This window comes from Priceomyces carsonii, assembly GCF_900007245.1.
Source record: "Priceomyces carsonii strain CBS4050 genome assembly, scaffold: Debaryomyces_carsonii_scaffold_4, whole genome shotgun sequence".
Lineage (NCBI taxonomy): Eukaryota > Fungi > Ascomycota > Pichiomycetes > Serinales > Debaryomycetaceae > Priceomyces > Priceomyces carsonii.
The window spans coordinates 1,343,556-1,362,216 of record NW_026946677.1 but is presented as its reverse complement, the minus strand read 5'-3'; the positions used below and the strand labels follow the sequence as shown (position 1 = coordinate 1,362,216).

The following is an 18,661-nucleotide window of genomic DNA, read 5'->3' as shown; positions in this document are numbered from 1 at the left end:
CGTTAGAAATTGATATAGATAATCCAAAAGGAGAAACTAATTTCGGATAAAGTTCTTTTTATTTCAACGTTGATCAATTTATTAATGTTCGATATCAAAAATTGAGTTACCAAATAGGGCTACCGTTGATATCCGCTAAATACATCAAAGATAAGAAAATTAAAGCAAGAAATTCCGCACAACATATTATTCGTAGGATACTGCGTAAGCGATAATGTAAGCAATGTGCTGATAGTTTTCTTGAGTTATGAGAGATTGAAGATAAATGGGTCTTGGTTTCCGTCTGTTAGTATTTCCTAAGAGGAAACTATTTTCAAAAGGTTTAATATCGGGTTCGCACAGTATATTACGCTACAGTTTGCAGCTCAACCAACCTCACAAGAATAAAAAGAACGAACGTTCCATATATGCAAAATGGCAGCTTTAATTAATTTAAGATACTTCATTTTACTTGGTTTTCTTTGGGGCCATACTTTAGGACTCATCAATCTTTCCCCTAACGATAGGGATAAATTAGAAGAGATTTGGGGAAATGATTGGACATTCACGGGAATCCTGACATTCGCTCATTTACCTTATACCAAATGCTTGGCCGACCCAGAAGCTTCTTATGATATAGCAATTCTTGGTGCCCCATTCGATACGGCAACTATGTACAGAACAGGTGCTAGGTTCGGCCCCAGAACTATTAGATCAGCATCGCTGCGTCAGAACAAGGACCGTGGCTTTAATTTTAGAGCTGGATTGAATCCATATAGCGATTGGGCAAAAGTAATTGATTGTGGAGATATTCCCATCACTCCTGTCGACAATGAGCTAGCCTTACATCAAATGGTTGCAGGTTACGAGAATGTACTTAGTCATAAGACGAATGCAAAGGAAAATGAAGGAAATGTACCTAGAATCGTAATGCTCGGTGGGGATCACTCAGTGTTACTCTCTGCATTGAGAAATCTTTATAAGGTTTATGGTCCGATCACTGTACTTCAATTTGATGCTCACCTTGATACTTGGAATCCCAATACATACCCATCTTTTAACAGAACAAGTTCCCCACCTTTTAACCATGGTTCAATGCTTTGGATGGCCCATGAGGAGGGAATTATATCAAATGATACAAACGTTCATGCTGGGTTGAGGACAAGATTAGGCGGCGTTGGTTGGGATGATTACGAAATGGATGCAAAACAAGGATTTTCCAGGATTGAGTCTGACGAGATTATGGATATTGGAGTTCAAGGAATCGTCGATAAAATAAAAAAAAGGATTCCCAAAGACGCACCGGTTTATATTAGCGTTGATATTGATGTCTTAGACCCTTCTAATGCCCCTGGAACAGGTGCATTAGAAGCTGGTGGTTGGTTCACTAGAGAGTTAATTCAAATGCTCAGAAGATTGGATCATTTAAACATTGTTGGTGCCGAAGTAGTTGAGGTAAATCCGCTAAGCGATATTCCAAATGCTGAGATTACTGCATTGGCAGCAGCTCAGATTGCCTTTGAAATTGCCACGAGCATGGTTAAAAAGGGTCCATTGAAAATCAAGGCTAATAAACAAACTAGAAAAGGTGACCATTCATATTTCGAATGGAAAAAAGAGTTTCCTATGAGTGGAACACAAATAGTCCTTTGAGTTTAATATTCTATATTTACGGAAACTCATCAATCATTACTGGTGACTGTAAAGGTTTTTTTTTTTATAGTTCAAGAATTATTTTTTTATTTCAAGTCAAATACGTAAACTAACGCTATTCTTGTTGAAGTTTAGATGAATCAATGAAGATTTTTTGCCAATTAGATGTATAAATAACCCAGAATTCGGCAATTGCTAACACAAACACACCCAGTATGTAACCTAGCCATAATCCACTTAATTGAAGGTCCTTAATAATACCAAAATAATAGCCAATAGGAACTGAGATGCAATAGTATGCCATCATTGTCAAAATAGACCCTATTTTCTGTCTACCTTGTCCTCTAAGTATCCCCGCGGCAACAACATTGAGCACATCACTAATTTGATTAATCGCAGACAAAATTAAAGTTCTATCGCTAATTTTTAAGACCTCCTCTGAGCTGGTGAAAAGCCGACCAAGAGAACGACGGAAGAAAAAAATGAATGAAAAGTTAAAAGCTGAAAGGAAAACACCCATCATTGAAGCTGTTCTTACTACTAAGGAGCAATACTCAAGATTTTTTTTGCCAACGTATTGGCCTAAGCGCGTCCCCACAGCTACGGATAATGCGAATGATAGCTGAAAAGACGAAAAGCCTACATTAGATGTTATAGACTGCGCTGCTAGCTCGTCCGTTCCCATGGAAGCTGCTAAGAAATTGATTATTTGACAAGCGACATATTCAGCTTCAGTCATTAAAACGCCTGGAATAGCTAAATTAATCAATGGCATCCATTCCTTAGTAACCTCAACGAAATTAAGTCCACCCCAGCATTCTGCACCATCTACAAACAAGACATAAAATAGCATTAGGACTGGCATCATCCAATAGGAAATAGTAATCGCTATGGGTGCCCCTAAAAACCCCAATCCAGTAGTGCTATTCCATACTAATATCCAATTGAGAAAGCAGTTGAAGATTGCAACGAAAATTAGGATATAAGTCCCAGCAGAATAAATATTTTGGGCTTGAAGATACCTTTTTCCAGTCTCAAACAAAAGTAGCCCAGGTGCGCCAAATGTGACTATCCTCAAATGTAATTGAGCCATTTCAATAATATCTTGGTCTTCAACAAACCATTGGAAGATATATCCAGAGTTCCACCAAAGAACACTTAATGGAAAAATAGTAAGACAAATACCCATTAAGGAACATCTTTGAAAGAAGAGACCCACATGATGCCGCTTTCCTGCCCCATAAGCTTGAGAACAAAATGAATCCAAACAGGTAGACATACCTTGGTACACCCCTAGCCCGCTTATAGTAAATGAAGATGTCCCTAAAGTTGCAGCAGCCAATTCTTTAGATCCTAATCTTCCCGTGGCATAAATTGTGGTCACTGAGAGGAGATATTGCAACAAGAAAGTGACAAGTAATGGAAATGTAGCTGAAGCAATGTTTTTCGCTTCACTTAATACTGTTCCTCTTGACTCATAGCGTGGTTCGTAATTTTCAGACGTTGAACCATATGTGTTAACAAATAACAACCTATCATCTTTATCGACCATGAGCCACGTACTTTTTTGAAACGTTCTTTAGAAACATAGAAGATCAAAGTTTTCACGGATTCATATATTCTTAGTCCCAACAGTCATCTTATCGGTCTTGCACATAGATTATCGGATACTCTTGCTTGAGGGCCTCTTTGTCTGGAAAGCTTTGGCCAAATCGGGAATGTCAAATTCTTTATCAAAACTTTTTCTTTTTTCACACCGCGATTCTGGGGGATATCCCAAAGAGGAAAGTAAAATCCAAAGATGAACTTGCAGCCAATTATTCCCTATTGTATTTAAAGGTTTAAAGATGATAAGACATAACCCGTCCTTAGGATCAAAATTTATATAAGGTTCAGGTACTTGCTGATTAGTGAACCTTCTATAAGCAAAATATTTCGTAATTGTAAAGTCTAAGAAGTATGACAAAAAGTAAAGTATTGATTGTTGGGTTTGGAGGTGTCGGTATTGTTGCAGGATACACTCTTGAAAGAAACGGAAAAGCAGACGTTGTTGCTGTAGCTAGGTCAAATCTTGAGAAGGCACAATCTGAAGGTTACAATATTGAGTCAGTAGACTACGGAACGGTGAACTACAAACCTTCCAAGCTAGTCAAGACCGTAGAAGAAGCAGCAGAGTATGGGCCCTATGACTATGTTGTTGTGACAACAAAAAATACCCCAGATATATTCAAGACTGAGGACCTCATTGAGCCTGTTGTAACACCCAAAAAAACTATAATCTTATTATCTCAAAATGGCATTGGGATCGAAGAGCCAATTATCAAGAAGTTCCCAGGAAACATCGTTTTGAGTGGGGTATCCATGATTAGTTCTAACAAGTACGTCACAGATGTCAAGCATGTGAGTACTGATATCTTAGGTGTTGGATATTTTGATGATGGCTTCTCTGATGCAGAACTGCAGAAAGAAGCGGCGGAGAATTTCATTGGTCTTTATGCTAACGAATTCAACGATTGCAAGTATGATCCTAACGTCAAATATGCTAGATGGAGAAAGCTAGTTTACAATGCGACACTTAATTCTATTTGTACTTTGACAGGAGTCGATAGTGGTAGATTAGACATTTTTGGAGGCGTGGATGGAATTGTTAGAACTGCAATGAGAGAAGTATTGGAGATAGCAAAGTCCGATGGAATTGACTTACCAGAAAGTATCATGGAAACAATGATAAGAGCAGATGACGGTATTTGGTGTACACCTTCAATGTTGGTGGATGTTAGGAAAGGAAATTTCATTGAATGTGAAGTTATTTCTGGGAATCCGGTACGCATTGCAAAAAAGAATGGTGTATCTGCTCCATATTTGACCATGGCTTATGAACTTCTCAAGGTTGTACAAGGTAGGCTCAAAGAAGAGAAAGGACTAATAAAAATACCAAAAGAAAGACCAATAAAGGCTTAAATAATATGAATAAGTATATTTATATATATATATATACATTTTTTTTTTTCACACAAAGGTTATGTCTGTAGCATTCTAGTAAAACTTATCGAGCTGTCGGGCAAAAAGTTGGGATTCTTCTATCAATATGGTATTAGTATTGGTATCTGCATATTTTTAATTTAAATAACTTTGAAATTGAACTAACTAATCTAAAAAGTCACCATCAGAGTATTTTATTTCAGCTCTATATTCAGGCTGAAACTCGGTGTATAAAGTGCCAGGATCGGACTGTACTTTTTGCGTATAGGATGCTTCTTCATCGCCCACAAGAACCTTAGGGTAACCAGTCGTCGCTGCAAACTGGTCTACAGCCATTTGAATTTGGCATGATTTCTCCATAAGCATTAAAAGATATGCCGCTTCATCCACAGTTTGCCCAACAGTAATAAGGCCATGGTTTCTCAAAATTGCCCCTTTCCCATTTCCAACAGCATTTGCTATAGCTTCTCCCTCTTCCCCTTCAAGAGCAACTCCTCCAAAATCATCATAAATGCCATGAGAATTAAAAAAGGTGCAAACATCTTGGTTGATCATCTCCAATGGCCGACAAAACGCGGAGTATGCTTTTCCATAAGTAGTATGGCAATGACAAGCAGCATTGACATCTGGCCTAGACTTGTGCAATGCTGAATGAATCGAAAATCCAGCTCTGTTGATGGCTGCCTTATTTCCACCTACAGTATTACCGTCATAATCCACCCGAACTAAATCAGAAGCCTTGATCATATCGAAATGGGCTCCCAAAGGATTAATCCAAAATGTGTGTTGGTCTATTGGGTCTCTAACACTAATATGACCTGCAGTGCCTTCAGTGAAACCAAATCTCGCAAAGACTCTGAATGCAGATGCCATATGCTGCTTCACCCATTTTCTCTTTTCTTGAAGATCTTCGAATTGGGGAATAACATCGGGATGTTCCATATTCATTGCCGTATTCTGTGGACCCACTGTCCTCACAGGATACGCTTTCTTGGCTGATAATTTTTCTTGTTGAGCGGTGATAGTAGATGTATTAGACATTTTTATGGTGACACAGGAACTTCTCCTAAATTTTGGATAGAGTGAGTTTCAGATATAAATATATCTCTTAATCCCACAAATTCTCGACATATATTTCCTCATGAAGTATCTAAGTAAGATATTTTATTAATAAGATGTCTTATCTCTTACGGAATCATAAGGAAAAACCTTACGAATTTAGAAATTAGCGATTAACATCTATATACAAAAAAAAAAATTGAATCGCCATTCCTATTTAGGACAGTCTATTTCGCAACCGAATGTTTGATTTAGACTATTTTGAACAAGGACAAGTAATATTGCTGTCATGAAGTAGACCCATCACGAGTCTCATATTCAAATGATATGGCAAGACGTTTGTATTACAATAAGAAAAGAGGAACAGGGTTCAACAGACTTTTGTTATTGCGATTACCTTTTTCAAGTAAATTTTTCTAATAGAAAATTACTCTACAATGTCCCTGATAGATGATAATAAGTCCCATTGGGCTTAGTAGGATAAGATGAAAATATATACTCTATATCTAATCTCTGTACAAACTTTATAAATCTATCTGTCTAAATTGTTAAGTGTCGCTAAAAGATGTTCGCACTAGCCGGTACAGTATACCGAGTAGACACTCGCCGCAAGGCTCCCATCATTACTCCCCAAATATAGTGATATAAAAATACGCGCTCGTGGCTAAACTACCGACAGCTCCGACACCGATATTTTGTCCGGCGACACCCGTCACTAAATTTTTGATGATTTAGTTCGAACTCCGCGAACCACGATAGGAATCATACCTCCCGTAGAAACGGTAAAAGCCCTATGGCCAGTAACTGCGAGAAAGCACTTGATTGTACCACCATGTGAAGTAGTAGATATAATTTGATCCAGTGTGGGGTTCGTTTTACCTGATTTTTCATCGTAATTATTGTTGAATAATCTTTGTAAAAATTTGTTAACTCTGATACAATGATCCTCAAAAAGCTCTTCGGTATCGCCGTAAAGCTCGTCCTTTTCGGTAAAACCAGGCTCTGTTGTGTATCCATACTTTCCAAACCTCTCTAAAATTTGTGTCTTCGTTGACCTCTTGTTACAGAGATGAAATCCAATTATCTCCCGGAGGTCTTCCACGATTACCGGATGAAATGTTTCTGGTGCCAAACCCTCCCAAGTATACCTCAAGGTATCACAAGAACGCTTCAATGGAGATACGTAGAATTTAGAGCTCTTTGGAGCACCTTTAGCCAATTGCTCTTTCCAAGCAGCATGATTTTCTTTAGCCTGGTTGACCCCTAATTCAGTAAGATCTGGATCTGGGGCATAGACAATGTCTCCATCGGTACCTAAGGCATGCCATTTAGAATACCATGCATGGTGTCCATATTTACTAACGATCACATTGTGATAACCCTGGCCATGCCTAGCAAGAAAAAGTAACTTGTAGCATTCATTTTCGTTAGCAGTTTCATTCAACTTTTGAATCTCATCTATAATTTCATGCCAAGGTTTAGTGGCCCCGAAGTCCTGATTTATATAGTTAAATTTGAGATCTTCTGTCTTTGGATCAGCTTGCTTAAAGAAACCTGACAAAGCTTCGAATCTCCAAGGGTAGGAAGGCTCCCCAGTCGTCGGATCAATCTCTTCCTCCAACTTTTCTATCTTTTTTTCATAAATTGGGATGCGTTCCCTACCAATGGTAGCATCTTCATAATCATGTCTATTTGGTATGATTAATGACATTTCTCTTGTGTCTATATCTATCTTTGAAATATGGAAGTCTGCTTGCCGTAAGTGAAGTAATGAATTAACTGTGGTATAAACGTTGCGTGCTATAGATTACGCAAAGTTTATATATGTCCCACGAATACGGCACATACCGATCTCCGATGAGGCAGCATGAAGCAATTGCTATTAGAAACTAGGTAAACGTAATCGGGCTCAAAGATCAAAAATGAGCCCCTTTGTCATGTATTGAAACCTCAATGCTTTGAAAGGCTCCTTATATTGAAGGCATGGATGTAAGTTCATGATAAGCAAAACCATATATAAATAGCTACATTGAATACATGTTCTAAATGCAAAGATATGATACATATATGGGAAATAATGTAGACAAAAGCTACTAAGGGCGCCATTAATTATATTAATTGTGAGTAACAGTATCCTGAGCTTTGCCTAGGCAAAAAATTTTCATTCACCCGTCACCTGTCGACATTGGACAGCGACTCTTTACTGAAATCATGCATTTCTATGGGCAAACTTTCAATTTGCCCTAATTCCTGTTGATTTTGCTGGCTCATCATATTGTCGAAGAATGTTGTCCTCAACTCATGCCACCTTGTCAGGTATGTGGACAATGTGACTAATATGGTAGCACTTAGAACCTGCAAACACCACCATAGTGTAGATGTAGGAAATGCACCTGTGTAAATCCATACGACAACCAAATTGATGATGTGCACCGTCAAAGCAAAATCCCATGCTAACTTAGATCTCCCAACTATAAATGTAACAAACAACACACATAATAAAGAATCAAATAGCCAGAATACAAATAAAGTCAATCCCATCGCATTATCCAGCGAAACTAGTTCCCACAGAAATACCCAATCGATTCGGAACTCATATCCATTTAGCGACGATACCAAATAAAATACGATCAACGCAGTAAGATAATAGAAGCATTGTAAGATTACGATCTGAAATAGCAATTTGCTCGGGTTAGTTATATCAGTCGATTGTGTGTTATTGAATAACCGCTTATACCCATTATATAACGCCATATCACCTCGCCTCTTTAGGTTTCGTCGTTAAATACGTTGATATATACCGTGATTTGTCTACTCGAGCGTAATATTAGTATGGATGTCGTGAGCCGATGAATGTCGCCCGAAATTGCAAAAATGTCGTACATAATATTATACAAAAAATCCCGTCGAATGAATTCTGCTGTCTATATAGTGGTATATTTATATAGAGCTCATCTTCTCTTTTTCTTGCTCTTCGGTTTCAGGGATAGTCTGTCTTTTGTAGTCTTCTTATACGACCTCTTTGAGTCTTCCTTTCTTGCTTCTATTGCCTTTCTTTTTTTCGAATTCACTGGCTTCCCACGCTTTGTTAAATGATGCATTGCATCAGATTGACTAGGCAGAGCCTTTTTCTTATCCTCAAACCATGTCCTTTTAGGACGTGATTGAATTTCTTTCTCATGGTCTATTAAATTCGAAGCCTTCTTGAGTTCCATCTCTGCCAGGAGAATTTCTTTTTCTTGCTTTTCTTCATCAAGAACCTCTTGAATCGTGTCTTCTTTAGATTCGATTATCTTATTCAGATTTTCTACTTCACTCCAGTCAACATTTCTAGAGACAGCTTTGCTGCCAGACTCAAGAAATTTAATTGCTTCTTTGACAATTCCTCTATCTTGTCCTGATTCTCCTACAAAAGTTATAGATCTACCCTCTCTTCCAGCTCTAGCGGTTCTACCAACTCTATGCAAATATATTTCGTGAGTCTTGGGCATATCATAATTGATAACAATTTCAATTTTTGGAATATCTAAACCTCTGGCAGCCAAATCGGTACATATTAAAACGGGAACTTGTAAACTTTTAAAATCGGAAACACTTTTAAGACGTTGTTCTTGTGTCAAAGAACCATGCAATTCAGAAACTTTCATACCTAACAAACCCAAAATCACTCTCAATCTATGTGCCATTTCTTTTCTAGCAACAAAAACAACGATTCTATTCTGTTGACTTGGGTCAACCTTTTTCAACAATTCAAACAACAAAGCAGGTTTGAGATGATCTCTCTTACGGATACGTACAAACTCCTGTACCAACTTGTTAGCTGTGGCCTTCGGAGGATCAATCATAATTCTAACAGGTGTGTCTAATGATAATTGAATTAAATCCTTAATTTTGGTGTTCATCGTAGCAGAGAAAAGTAAAGTTTGCCTTTTATGCTTTGGTATTAACGTCAATATTTCTGTAAGTTCTGCTTGGAAACCTTCATCCAACATCCTATCAGCTTCGTCGATCACTAGAATCTCTAACGAGTCGATAGAGAAGGACGGTGAATTTCTAATGTGATCAATGAGTCTACCAGGAGTTGCAATTACAATATCGGGTCTCGATTTTAACTGTTGTTCCTGTTGCCTCAAATTAAGTCCACCAACAGCTAGACCAAAGTTTAAATTATTGACGAATCGCCCAATCTTCTTTCCTACATCACAAACCTGAATAGCTAATTCTCTTGTGGGCGCTAAGACCACGACTCTAGTACACGAGATCTTAGCTGGCTTATATAACAACCTTTCTATAATTGGGATCATATAAGCTGCTGTCTTACCGGAACCCGTCACCGCACCAGCAACAATATCTTTTCCAAGCAAAGCGATAGGAATTGAAGAAGACTGAATTGGCGATGGTTTGGTGTATCCAAGCTGAGAAAGCCCTTTTAACACAGGACGTGACAACTGCAAAGACTGAAACGTCATATGAGACTGATCTTTAGTCTTGTGTGATTCCTTGGCATAAAACTTAGCCATATCATCAGCGGTATCTTTATCAGACTCAGAGGCATCAGAATCCGATTCGACAGGTTGCATTATTTCGTCATCATCAGAATCTTTCTCATTCTCAGATCCTTGAGTGTCCTCGATTTCATCTTCATCTCTCTCGCTTTCATTGTCAGCTTCTGCCCCCATTCCAAATCCATCCAATGCAAGTTCATCGTCATCATTTTCGTCTTCATCCTTTTCCTCTTCCTCGTCCTTATCTTCATCCTCACTCTCGTTTTCTTCCTCTTCTATTCCTTTTTCAATATCGCTTTGTTCATTGGCTTCCTCTTGTTCTACTTCGTTTTCGTTTTTCGCCAAACCACTTAATCCACCTTTTCTTCTCAAGATGCCATCTAAATCAACATCTTTTCTTCTAGAATCGTTTTCCTCTACGGTAAAGTCCCAACCATCAAACTCTTTGCTTGTATCATCACCATCTAAAGCAAATTTAAAGTCAGATTTAATCAAATCATCGTCTTTATCAATAGGCTTCCCATCTTTTGAGGTCGCATTTAGCTCATCGTCCAGAGGATGTGCCCCAACTTCACCTTCAGAATCACTTTCAATGGTCAAAATGAAACCATCATTAGAAACAGACTCTTTCAGCTGCTTAGATGACTTACGTATCCCCATATCAATCTATGGTTCTATATCTCAACAATAGTAAGATTGTATGAGATGAGCTAGACTGAAAAATTTCTGAGGGTACGAGAATAAAACCGACCTCGGGCTACATAACCAATATATATAGATGTTTCCTTATATTAATTAAGATTCCATGAAACAAGAAATATTAGCCATTATGGCATATTGTTTGATTAAAGCATCATAAGATTTATCATTATAAAAAAGAGCATAAAGCTGTTTCAAAAAACTCTCGAACAGCTGCAATGATTATACAAATCAGAAATGCAGCCAGAAAAAAAAAATAAATACTCACATACTTTCTTCAAATCCCCGATATCACTATCGCAAGGTTGTAAAGTCACAGGAGAAAAGATCACCAAGACAAGGAGGAACCATTGAATGAAAATACAAAAGGCTGTAAATTTAATCTTGTCGACGCGACGGTTGAGATCACTTAATTGAAGGAACAGCGTTCTATTTTTATTGAATTCCCAAAAATTTCAGCTGGTGGATACCTGGATATAACGGTCACAAGTGTGAGGTGATTGCAAAAATGTAGGGTAAGAGCTCGCAAAATTTATTCTTATTTCTATTTATTGAAAATTTCAAGGGTTCATTGTTATTCAAATCATTTTTTCTGCAATCATCTTGCTTTTTCTGGATTATTATTCTTTTAACATTCAAAATAACCACCCTATAAATTTTTCGTAGACACTTTGTAAGTCCTTTTTCTTATTATTTTTGAGATTTTCTTTCCTGATAGCCTCTTTCTCTAAATATATTGCTTCGTCGTTATCAATAACATCTTTGAATGTATAGAGATCTGCAGTTTCTGGAAGCACTCTCTTTGATTTCATGAAAATTTTGTAGCCGAAAAGCATTAATAAATAGACAGGAATTCCAATGTAGCCTGTTATAAATGTTTTATACTGAAAGTCACCTATGAATACCGTGAAATTCTTGAATATTGCAATAATAATGCACAAAAACAATGCAACATATGATGCATATGGCTGAAATGGGGCACACCAAACTAAATATGAGTGGCGATCATACCCTTGACTGATAACAGCACGCATAAAACATATGTGTGTAACGAGTATTGAAATCCAGGTCAAAAGACCGAACATGGATACAACGTTAACAAAATAAATAAATATGGTTTTCGCCGATGAGGAAACATTCATGTAGGCTAAGAGACAGAATAATACTGAGACGCCCAAAGCATAAATTGGAACACCATTTTTGTTGGTACGGGCAAATATTTTTGGTGCTTTTCCGTTAACTGCAAGTCCGTAAAGGGTACGACTGCCAATATACATATCAGAATTTGAGGCAGAAAACACGAAAAGTAAGATGGCAGCGTTGATAATCTGAGGAAGGACTCTAATTCTTGCATTTTGTATGGCTACGACGAAAGGTGAAGCGGAAGCCGAAGTTCCTGCACTAGCTGCAAATATAAGGCGCTTATCATTAAAAGGCACACACATTCCTAAAAGCAAGACGGAAATAATGTAAAAAAACAAGATACGAAAAAAAGTTAGTTTGATTGCACGAGGAACATTTCGACGAGGATTTTGAGTTTCGCCAACAGTAACACCTACTAATTCCGTACCTAAATACGAAAAAACCACGGAAACTAATGTAGAAACAAAGGCAACAAATCTTCCCTTATCTCCAGTAATTGTTTCCGAATAAGTTTTGAACGAGCCTGGGTCTTTCCAGTACCTGAACCCAAGACGATCATGAGTTGGACCCCCTCCTAACATGATGATAAATAGCAATAGAATTAAACCAACGACAGTAATAATTTTAATGGATGATAGCCAAAACTCGAATTCTCCGAAATATTTGACACCAAAATAGTTGATAAAAGTAATCGCAATAAGAAAGATAGTTATCCAAACCCCAGGGTTTACCTTTTCACTGTCTACCCAATACTGAATTACCAAAGCGCTGGCAGTTAGTTGATTGGGGCAAAGAACCATATATTTTATCCAATAAGAATATCCGACTGCAAAACCAAGGCAAGGATCAACGAACCTTGAAGAATAGCCAGCAAAACCATCTGGAAGCGGCAAATATGTCGCCATTTCACCCAAGGCAGACATAACTGTGCACATAATCCCACCAACAATAATAAAAGCTATTAGTGTCGACGCCGGACCAGAGCTTGCCAATGCTGATCCTGAAGTTATAACTAAACCAGTACCCAAAGCTCCACCCATAGCAATCATAGTTACATGTCTGGCTTTTAAATCTCTTTTAAGCGACATATTTTTCAGCTGCTCCTCTCCGCCACTCAAATAGCTTGCATGAGATCTTATCGTTGCTATTGGAATAGGCGAATTAGAGTCCTTTTCACTGTAAACAACTTCGGAAGAATTCCCTTTGATCACCTTCTTAATATTCAGAATTTTAGACATATTTCGAATCATTAACAGCTAATCATTTTGTATGCAAAAAGAATTAGGTCTAGCATTCATTTTATGTGATTGCTTTGTAAAGTGAATCGTAGAATAACTATCGTTATCATATTTTTTGATATCTCATATCTGCGGATGTACCGTTTCCGTTTCTAAGTACGGCTTTGACTAAATATGAAAGCTGAGCTGACTCCGTTTGACTTCTACAGATACTTTATTATTTGTTTGTCGAATATAGACAGACATGTCAAGGCATTGACGTACTTGAACGAAACAAACAGCTTTTGATATCATGGTCAGTGGCTCTGTCTCTGGTGTCTCTGATTAAGATACTCGCTGGATGCTCTTTAGCCGTTATATTCCGAGTCACAATTTTTTTCTGACGCGGAGAAACATGCGAACTGATAAGATGAAAGATTATGCTGGCATATAAATAGCATTTGTATTACGAATGATTCGCTTAGTCCACAAGATTAACTTTTTGAGATTGAATCAGCTGTCATGTGTAACTCAAAAGCCAAATTATGTACATCAGTTGAAAGATACAGGAATCTACTTATCACAGTAACCCAAAAACTAGTAAGAGCAGCCTCCCCTAACCCTCCATTGAATACAGTACATGTCGTTGAAGTTATATCTTCGTTTTTGGAAAATATACCAGGGGTAGAGGTTACTTGTTATGAGACATCACCTGGCCTTATTAATACAATTGCCCTTTTAAAAAGCAAAAAACCGGGTAGAAGATTAATATTCAATGGACATTTAGACACATATCCTTTGCGTGAAGACTTAGCATGGTCAGAATCGCCTACGAGTGGACTGTTGAAAGAGGGTCGGATTTATGGTCGTGGAGTAAGTGACATGAAAGGAGGTATAGCTGCTTCTATGGTAGCTTTCTTAGTTTTAGCCGAAAACACTGAGATATGGAACGGAGAAATAGCTTTGGTTTTGGCCGGAGATGAGGAAAGCATGGGCAATTTGGGGGCTAACTGGCTCATAAATAACATTGAATTTGCTAGAGGTGATGCAGTTATATGCGGTGACGTGGGGTCTCCATTAGTAATACGATTTGGGGAGAAGGGAATGTTATGGTTTGAGATAACGGCCACCGGGCTTTCGGCACATGGTGCCCATGTCCATAACGGTATTAATGCCATCGACCGCTTAAGGCTTGCCTTGGACGAACTAAAACATTTAGAAGAAATGGAAGTGGTCACTCCTTCAGAGATAGCAAGAGCAATTGAGACTTCAAGTGCCTTATCAGAATCTCTATCAGGTGAAGGAGAATCAGAAACATTGAGAAGAGTTACTGTTAACATAGGGACAATAGCTGGTGGTGTATCCCCCAATTTAATTCCAAGTGATGCACGGGCTCAAGGAGATATTAGAATTCCAGTGGGTCTTTCAACGAAACAGATTTCTGAAGAAATCGAAAGATTGTTGAAACCAATAGGTGGTGTCAGATGGAGATTCACTAGAATGTTTGAGCCCACTTTCACTTCTCCGTCTCATGAGATCATCACCAAAGCGCTTAAGGCGTCAAGTGAAGTGATAGGCAGAAGGGCTACCGCTAATATGAGAGTGGGCGCTTCTGACACAAGACTTTTCAGACTCTCGGGTATTCCTAGTGTTGTTGTTGGACTCACTCCGAATAACATGGGTGCAGCTGATGAATATGTTGAAGTTGAGGAGCTTGAAAATGTATGTAAGATACACACTTTGATAGCGTACAACTTTTTAAGTGAGCAGGCTGTCGCCTGAGTTCGTCTGCTGTCATAAGGTATGATAATAAGAGGAATAATCTATGCATTTGCAGTGACTGATTACGAATTTCATTTCACTTTTGCACCTATAAGATATAGAGGGGCTATCTGTACTAGTAAATTGTTGCGAATTGAAGTCAATGAATACCTACGATATAGATACATCGATACGCAAGTACTGCAGAACATGATTCGCTTGCAAGCATATAATTTCTGAAAACATAAAATTAGCGAAAAAGAAGCACTTGAGAAGCGAATATGGCATTTGATACAAGAAATAAGATCTGAGATATGCTTTCAATGATGAGGTAGAAAAGCAAGTGTAGAACGTATGAATGAATCTCATTATTTTTCTTCCTACGATCCAACTTTAAAGAAATAGAAGGAATTGTTGAAATAAAATCTAATTTGATGAAAAGATAATATTGAAGAAGGTGACGGATCTGGTGACTTTTATCCAAGTACTATAGCAATACGTGTGGCTTCGTAAATGTCAGTTACCTTGTCCGACTTCACTATGTTTTTTGAAGAAGAATATATGACCAAAGTCTAAATTTTGTCTTTCAATGTAGTATATATCTAGAAACCAGAGCAGCTAATCTTCATGTGTTAAAAAGCATACTATTAGGAGTTTACCGGTAATAATTGCACTTATTTGACATTAAGAAAGTAATTCAGGTTTTGTTAAAAGCGCCAGTAATTGTTGTCTTCTCAAGGAGTATCGTATCCACCACTGAGCTACATCAACATATAGAGGTCTTTCCTTATATTAATTAAGAATTCTATGAAACTTAGCAGATTGAGCCATAATAGAATGATTCGGTTACCGTTTCTAACTCCTCTGGATCGTAATAGTCATTCTCTTCTATGTTCGCAGGATCTTCTTTTTCTAATTTAAATAACTGAGAAGACATTCTGACATTAACCAAGGTGCGTAAGTGATCTTCAGTCACCATGAGCTTCTCATCTTCTTTTTCATTATCTCTCAACATTCTTAATCCATCGAGCCAAACACTTTTATCGAATTGACTATCAGGATAAAAGCTGAGTAACTTGCGATTATTTATACCCATTATCGTGATTTTTTCCTGTGAAATGGAACCTGAGACCATAATACCCATATTACTTCTTTCATCGTCAGGGGGGCTCATATCGGTAAGTATAAACTCCACCACATCAGACAATTTAATAAATTGTCCCTCGATTTCCTCATATGTAGGGTTTGTTGATGGTTTCTCAAAATATGGCTTATAATACAAATTTTTTTTATTGGGAGATAGAGTAACAAAGTAAACCTTATGCGGTCTAAGCAAATTATCTTTTGATTTCAACAAAGAATCTCCATGATCCTCTGTAAAAACCCAGGAGCCTTTAAATAACTGCGATACCCGTTGTTCCAAAACGAAGTCCGATGCCTCAGAGATTAGATGATCGGTGAATTCTTTCAATTCATATTCCCACTTGAGAGATAGCTTTTTGTTTATCTTAGCGACCTGAGCAGTTCTCATTTCATCTGTCGCCTGCAGCAATATCAAATCAAAAATTTCCTTTACTGTTTTGTTCTTCTTAGAGAACTCTATTTCTAGCTGCTCTAACAAAGTCTGTACTAGACTAGCAAGCTTATCCAAATCTCCAGGCTCAGAAGCAAACATCATAGTCTGTTTCCAAAACCATAAAAATGCAGTCATTGTATAGCTTATCATCAATTCTCTATTAAGGGTAGATGAGGCGATATTTGGAAACTTTTTTGTCTGATGAAAAACAACATGCAAAATGATGCTGCTTTTATGAAATAAAGAATAAAGAGGAAACTTCACATTTCTATCCATTAAAAGTGTTTCGTGAAATAATTTTTTAAAGCCATTATCCTGATCCTCAAGAAAAATTACAAGGTCCACAGCAAGCAGCACTGAAAATTCAGACACAATGAAGGCTGTAATATTCTCAGGGAAACCTGCTCTCTTGTAGTCTTCTTTTGAGGCATGTACTCCATTAGGATTTAAGGAGAGATCTAATGCTTGAACCAATTGGTCAATCAAAAATTGATGCGATGCTAATGAACTGTCCAAAATCATATCGCTGAAAGCTTCATTTAGTTCAGAATAAGCCACTCTTAATTGAGATATGACTTCGTTTAACGACCTTTCTTCCGTTTCAGGATAGGTTGCCACTGTGGAAAAGAACTTAACTCGTCTCAACCTCAACACTATCGGAATGATTCCATCATATTCAAAGCTTGTGGCCCTACTAATCAACTCTGTGACGAATCTGATGGAGTTAGATGTGATCTTAGGGTCTTGCAAGTGGGTTTTCTCTGCTATAATGTCTATAACCTCTATGTTGTCGTTCAACGATTCAAAGATAGGAAGGTAATGATTGAGTTCTTCATTTCTGAAAAGTGAACCCATCATAAGCAACATTGATATTTTTATAATTGCTTTATACGTTTCTGTCGACATATTAGTACTTATTATAGAGTATAGCGTACGAAATAAAACATCATCCAAGATATCACTGAACTCGTCAGAGTATACGTCTCCACTGCAATCCAAGAGTTTACCCAATACAACTATAGAATTGACCTTCTCCTGCTTGTCTTTACCCAATATATTTGTCCTTAATACACTAGCATAGCTTAATGCTGTTTCTATATCCAAAGTAGCCTTACTAATATTATCTTCTTGTGTTAGTACGTCCATCAAAAATTCAACCAAAGAAAATATCCCCATTTTCTGATTTTTGCATATACTTACGTTTACTTAGCAATTCATTGAGTTTATGGTTTATAGATCTAGACGATTCGCTCATCGTATATCCCCTTTAATTGTTTATATGCTCCCTAAACTGTAATGTTGTCCACTGTATAATCTATTAGTTTCAATTACTATTGTTCTCGATATGTCCTATTCAAGTAAATTTTATTTTCTCAGACTAATTGCGACACTCTAAGTTAAGGATGATGGACAAGGCCCCCCAGAATTGAATAGTTGAAGGACTGAATAGAGCTCACGCAATGATCCTTATCTAATCCCACAATGGTCCTTTGCTGCTCTGTCATGAGGATATCAAATTAAATAGACTAGGACGAGAAATAATCAGACTATACATGCTTATTGTCTGAGAGAACCTGTAACGCTTCTCTGGTATAAATATCGACGTTTCTACAGCCAAAGAAACCATTGATAACCAATTGAACCATTTGAACAGTTAAGCTGTCTAAACAGCACATGCACAATTAACATGTACAGTGCTTACTATTTTAGAATCATGAATCGAATACCGGAAAGCGGGCTAGCATTAAAGTACAGAAACATGCATTGGCATTCCCCGTAAGGCGTAACTGGAGTTTCAGCCTGCTCAAGTGACCGAGGGGTGGCCAATTGTGCTATAGAGATTTCAAATTCTGACCAACAGAGCCAAAGAGTGCGCTAACGAGTAGTTCATATTCAAGCACAACTGATGCTACATGAGTCCTCGTCCCTTAAATCTCTATATAAGGGGCCATTGTTTAGTCTTAGCTTTAAATCGTACCCTCTCTAATACATTGCTCTCGCTTTTTCCTTGTTCCATCCTCTTTTTGTTTGTGCCTGCTTATCCTCTATTGATGCAAAATTTTACACGCTAAAAAATTATTCACCGT

General features: G+C 37.7%; 10 protein-coding genes across 10 annotated transcripts; 3 read left to right on the top strand and 7 right to left on the bottom strand.

Moving 5' to 3' along the window:
• Positions 1-414: 414 nt before the first annotated feature.
• On the top strand, positions 415-1,632 carry PRCAT00004230001 (agmatinase; the record flags this gene model as incomplete). Its single annotated transcript, XM_062954214.1, has 1 exon — positions 415-1,632. The coding sequence occupies one exon, from the start codon at positions 415-417 to the stop codon at positions 1,630-1,632; it is 1,218 nt and encodes a 405-aa protein (XP_062810939.1).
• A 115-nt stretch (positions 1,633-1,747) lies between these two features.
• On the bottom strand, positions 1,748-3,184 carry PRCAT00004229001 (MATE family efflux transporter; the record flags this gene model as incomplete). Its single annotated transcript, XM_062954213.1, has 1 exon — positions 1,748-3,184. One exon carries the CDS (start codon positions 3,182-3,184, stop codon positions 1,748-1,750), a length of 1,437 nt encoding a protein of 478 aa, XP_062810938.1.
• Positions 3,185-3,591: 407 nt separating this feature from the next.
• PRCAT00004228001 (ketopantoate reductase family protein) lies at positions 3,592-4,593 on the top strand (the record flags this gene model as incomplete). Its single annotated transcript, XM_062954212.1, has 1 exon — positions 3,592-4,593. One exon carries the CDS (start codon positions 3,592-3,594, stop codon positions 4,591-4,593), a length of 1,002 nt encoding a protein of 333 aa, XP_062810937.1.
• Positions 4,594-4,779: 186 nt separating this feature from the next.
• Positions 4,780-5,655, bottom strand: PRCAT00004227001 (uncharacterized protein; the record flags this gene model as incomplete). The annotated part of the gene is made up of 1 exon (XM_062954211.1): positions 4,780-5,655. The coding sequence occupies one exon, from the start codon at positions 5,653-5,655 to the stop codon at positions 4,780-4,782; it is 876 nt and encodes a 291-aa protein (XP_062810936.1).
• A 733-nt stretch (positions 5,656-6,388) lies between these two features.
• Positions 6,389-7,384, bottom strand: PRCAT00004226001 (phosphoglycerate mutase family protein; the record flags this gene model as incomplete). The annotated part of the gene is made up of 1 exon (XM_062954209.1): positions 6,389-7,384. One exon carries the CDS (start codon positions 7,382-7,384, stop codon positions 6,389-6,391), a length of 996 nt encoding a protein of 331 aa, XP_062810935.1.
• A 461-nt stretch (positions 7,385-7,845) lies between these two features.
• Positions 7,846-8,427, bottom strand: SYS1 (Sys1p; the record flags this gene model as incomplete). Its single annotated transcript, XM_062954208.1, has 1 exon — positions 7,846-8,427. One exon carries the CDS (start codon positions 8,425-8,427, stop codon positions 7,846-7,848), a length of 582 nt encoding a protein of 193 aa, XP_062810934.1.
• Positions 8,428-8,624: 197 nt separating this feature from the next.
• DRS1 (putative ATP-dependent RNA helicase) lies at positions 8,625-10,838 on the bottom strand (the record flags this gene model as incomplete). The annotated part of the gene is made up of 1 exon (XM_062954207.1): positions 8,625-10,838. The coding sequence occupies one exon, from the start codon at positions 10,836-10,838 to the stop codon at positions 8,625-8,627; it is 2,214 nt and encodes a 737-aa protein (XP_062810933.1).
• A 674-nt stretch (positions 10,839-11,512) lies between these two features.
• On the bottom strand, positions 11,513-13,258 carry PRCAT00004223001 (uncharacterized protein; the record flags this gene model as incomplete). Its single annotated transcript, XM_062954206.1, has 1 exon — positions 11,513-13,258. One exon carries the CDS (start codon positions 13,256-13,258, stop codon positions 11,513-11,515), a length of 1,746 nt encoding a protein of 581 aa, XP_062810932.1.
• A 501-nt stretch (positions 13,259-13,759) lies between these two features.
• On the top strand, positions 13,760-15,019 carry PRCAT00004222001 (uncharacterized protein; the record flags this gene model as incomplete). Its single annotated transcript, XM_062954205.1, has 1 exon — positions 13,760-15,019. The coding sequence occupies one exon, from the start codon at positions 13,760-13,762 to the stop codon at positions 15,017-15,019; it is 1,260 nt and encodes a 419-aa protein (XP_062810931.1).
• Positions 15,020-15,812: 793 nt separating this feature from the next.
• On the bottom strand, positions 15,813-17,829 carry LMO1 (Lmo1p; the record flags this gene model as incomplete). Its single annotated transcript, XM_062954204.1, has 2 exons — positions 15,813-17,698; positions 17,775-17,829. The coding sequence occupies 2 exons, from the start codon at positions 17,827-17,829 to the stop codon at positions 15,813-15,815; spliced, it is 1,941 nt and encodes a 646-aa protein (XP_062810930.1).
• Positions 17,830-18,661: the final 832 nt, after the last annotated feature.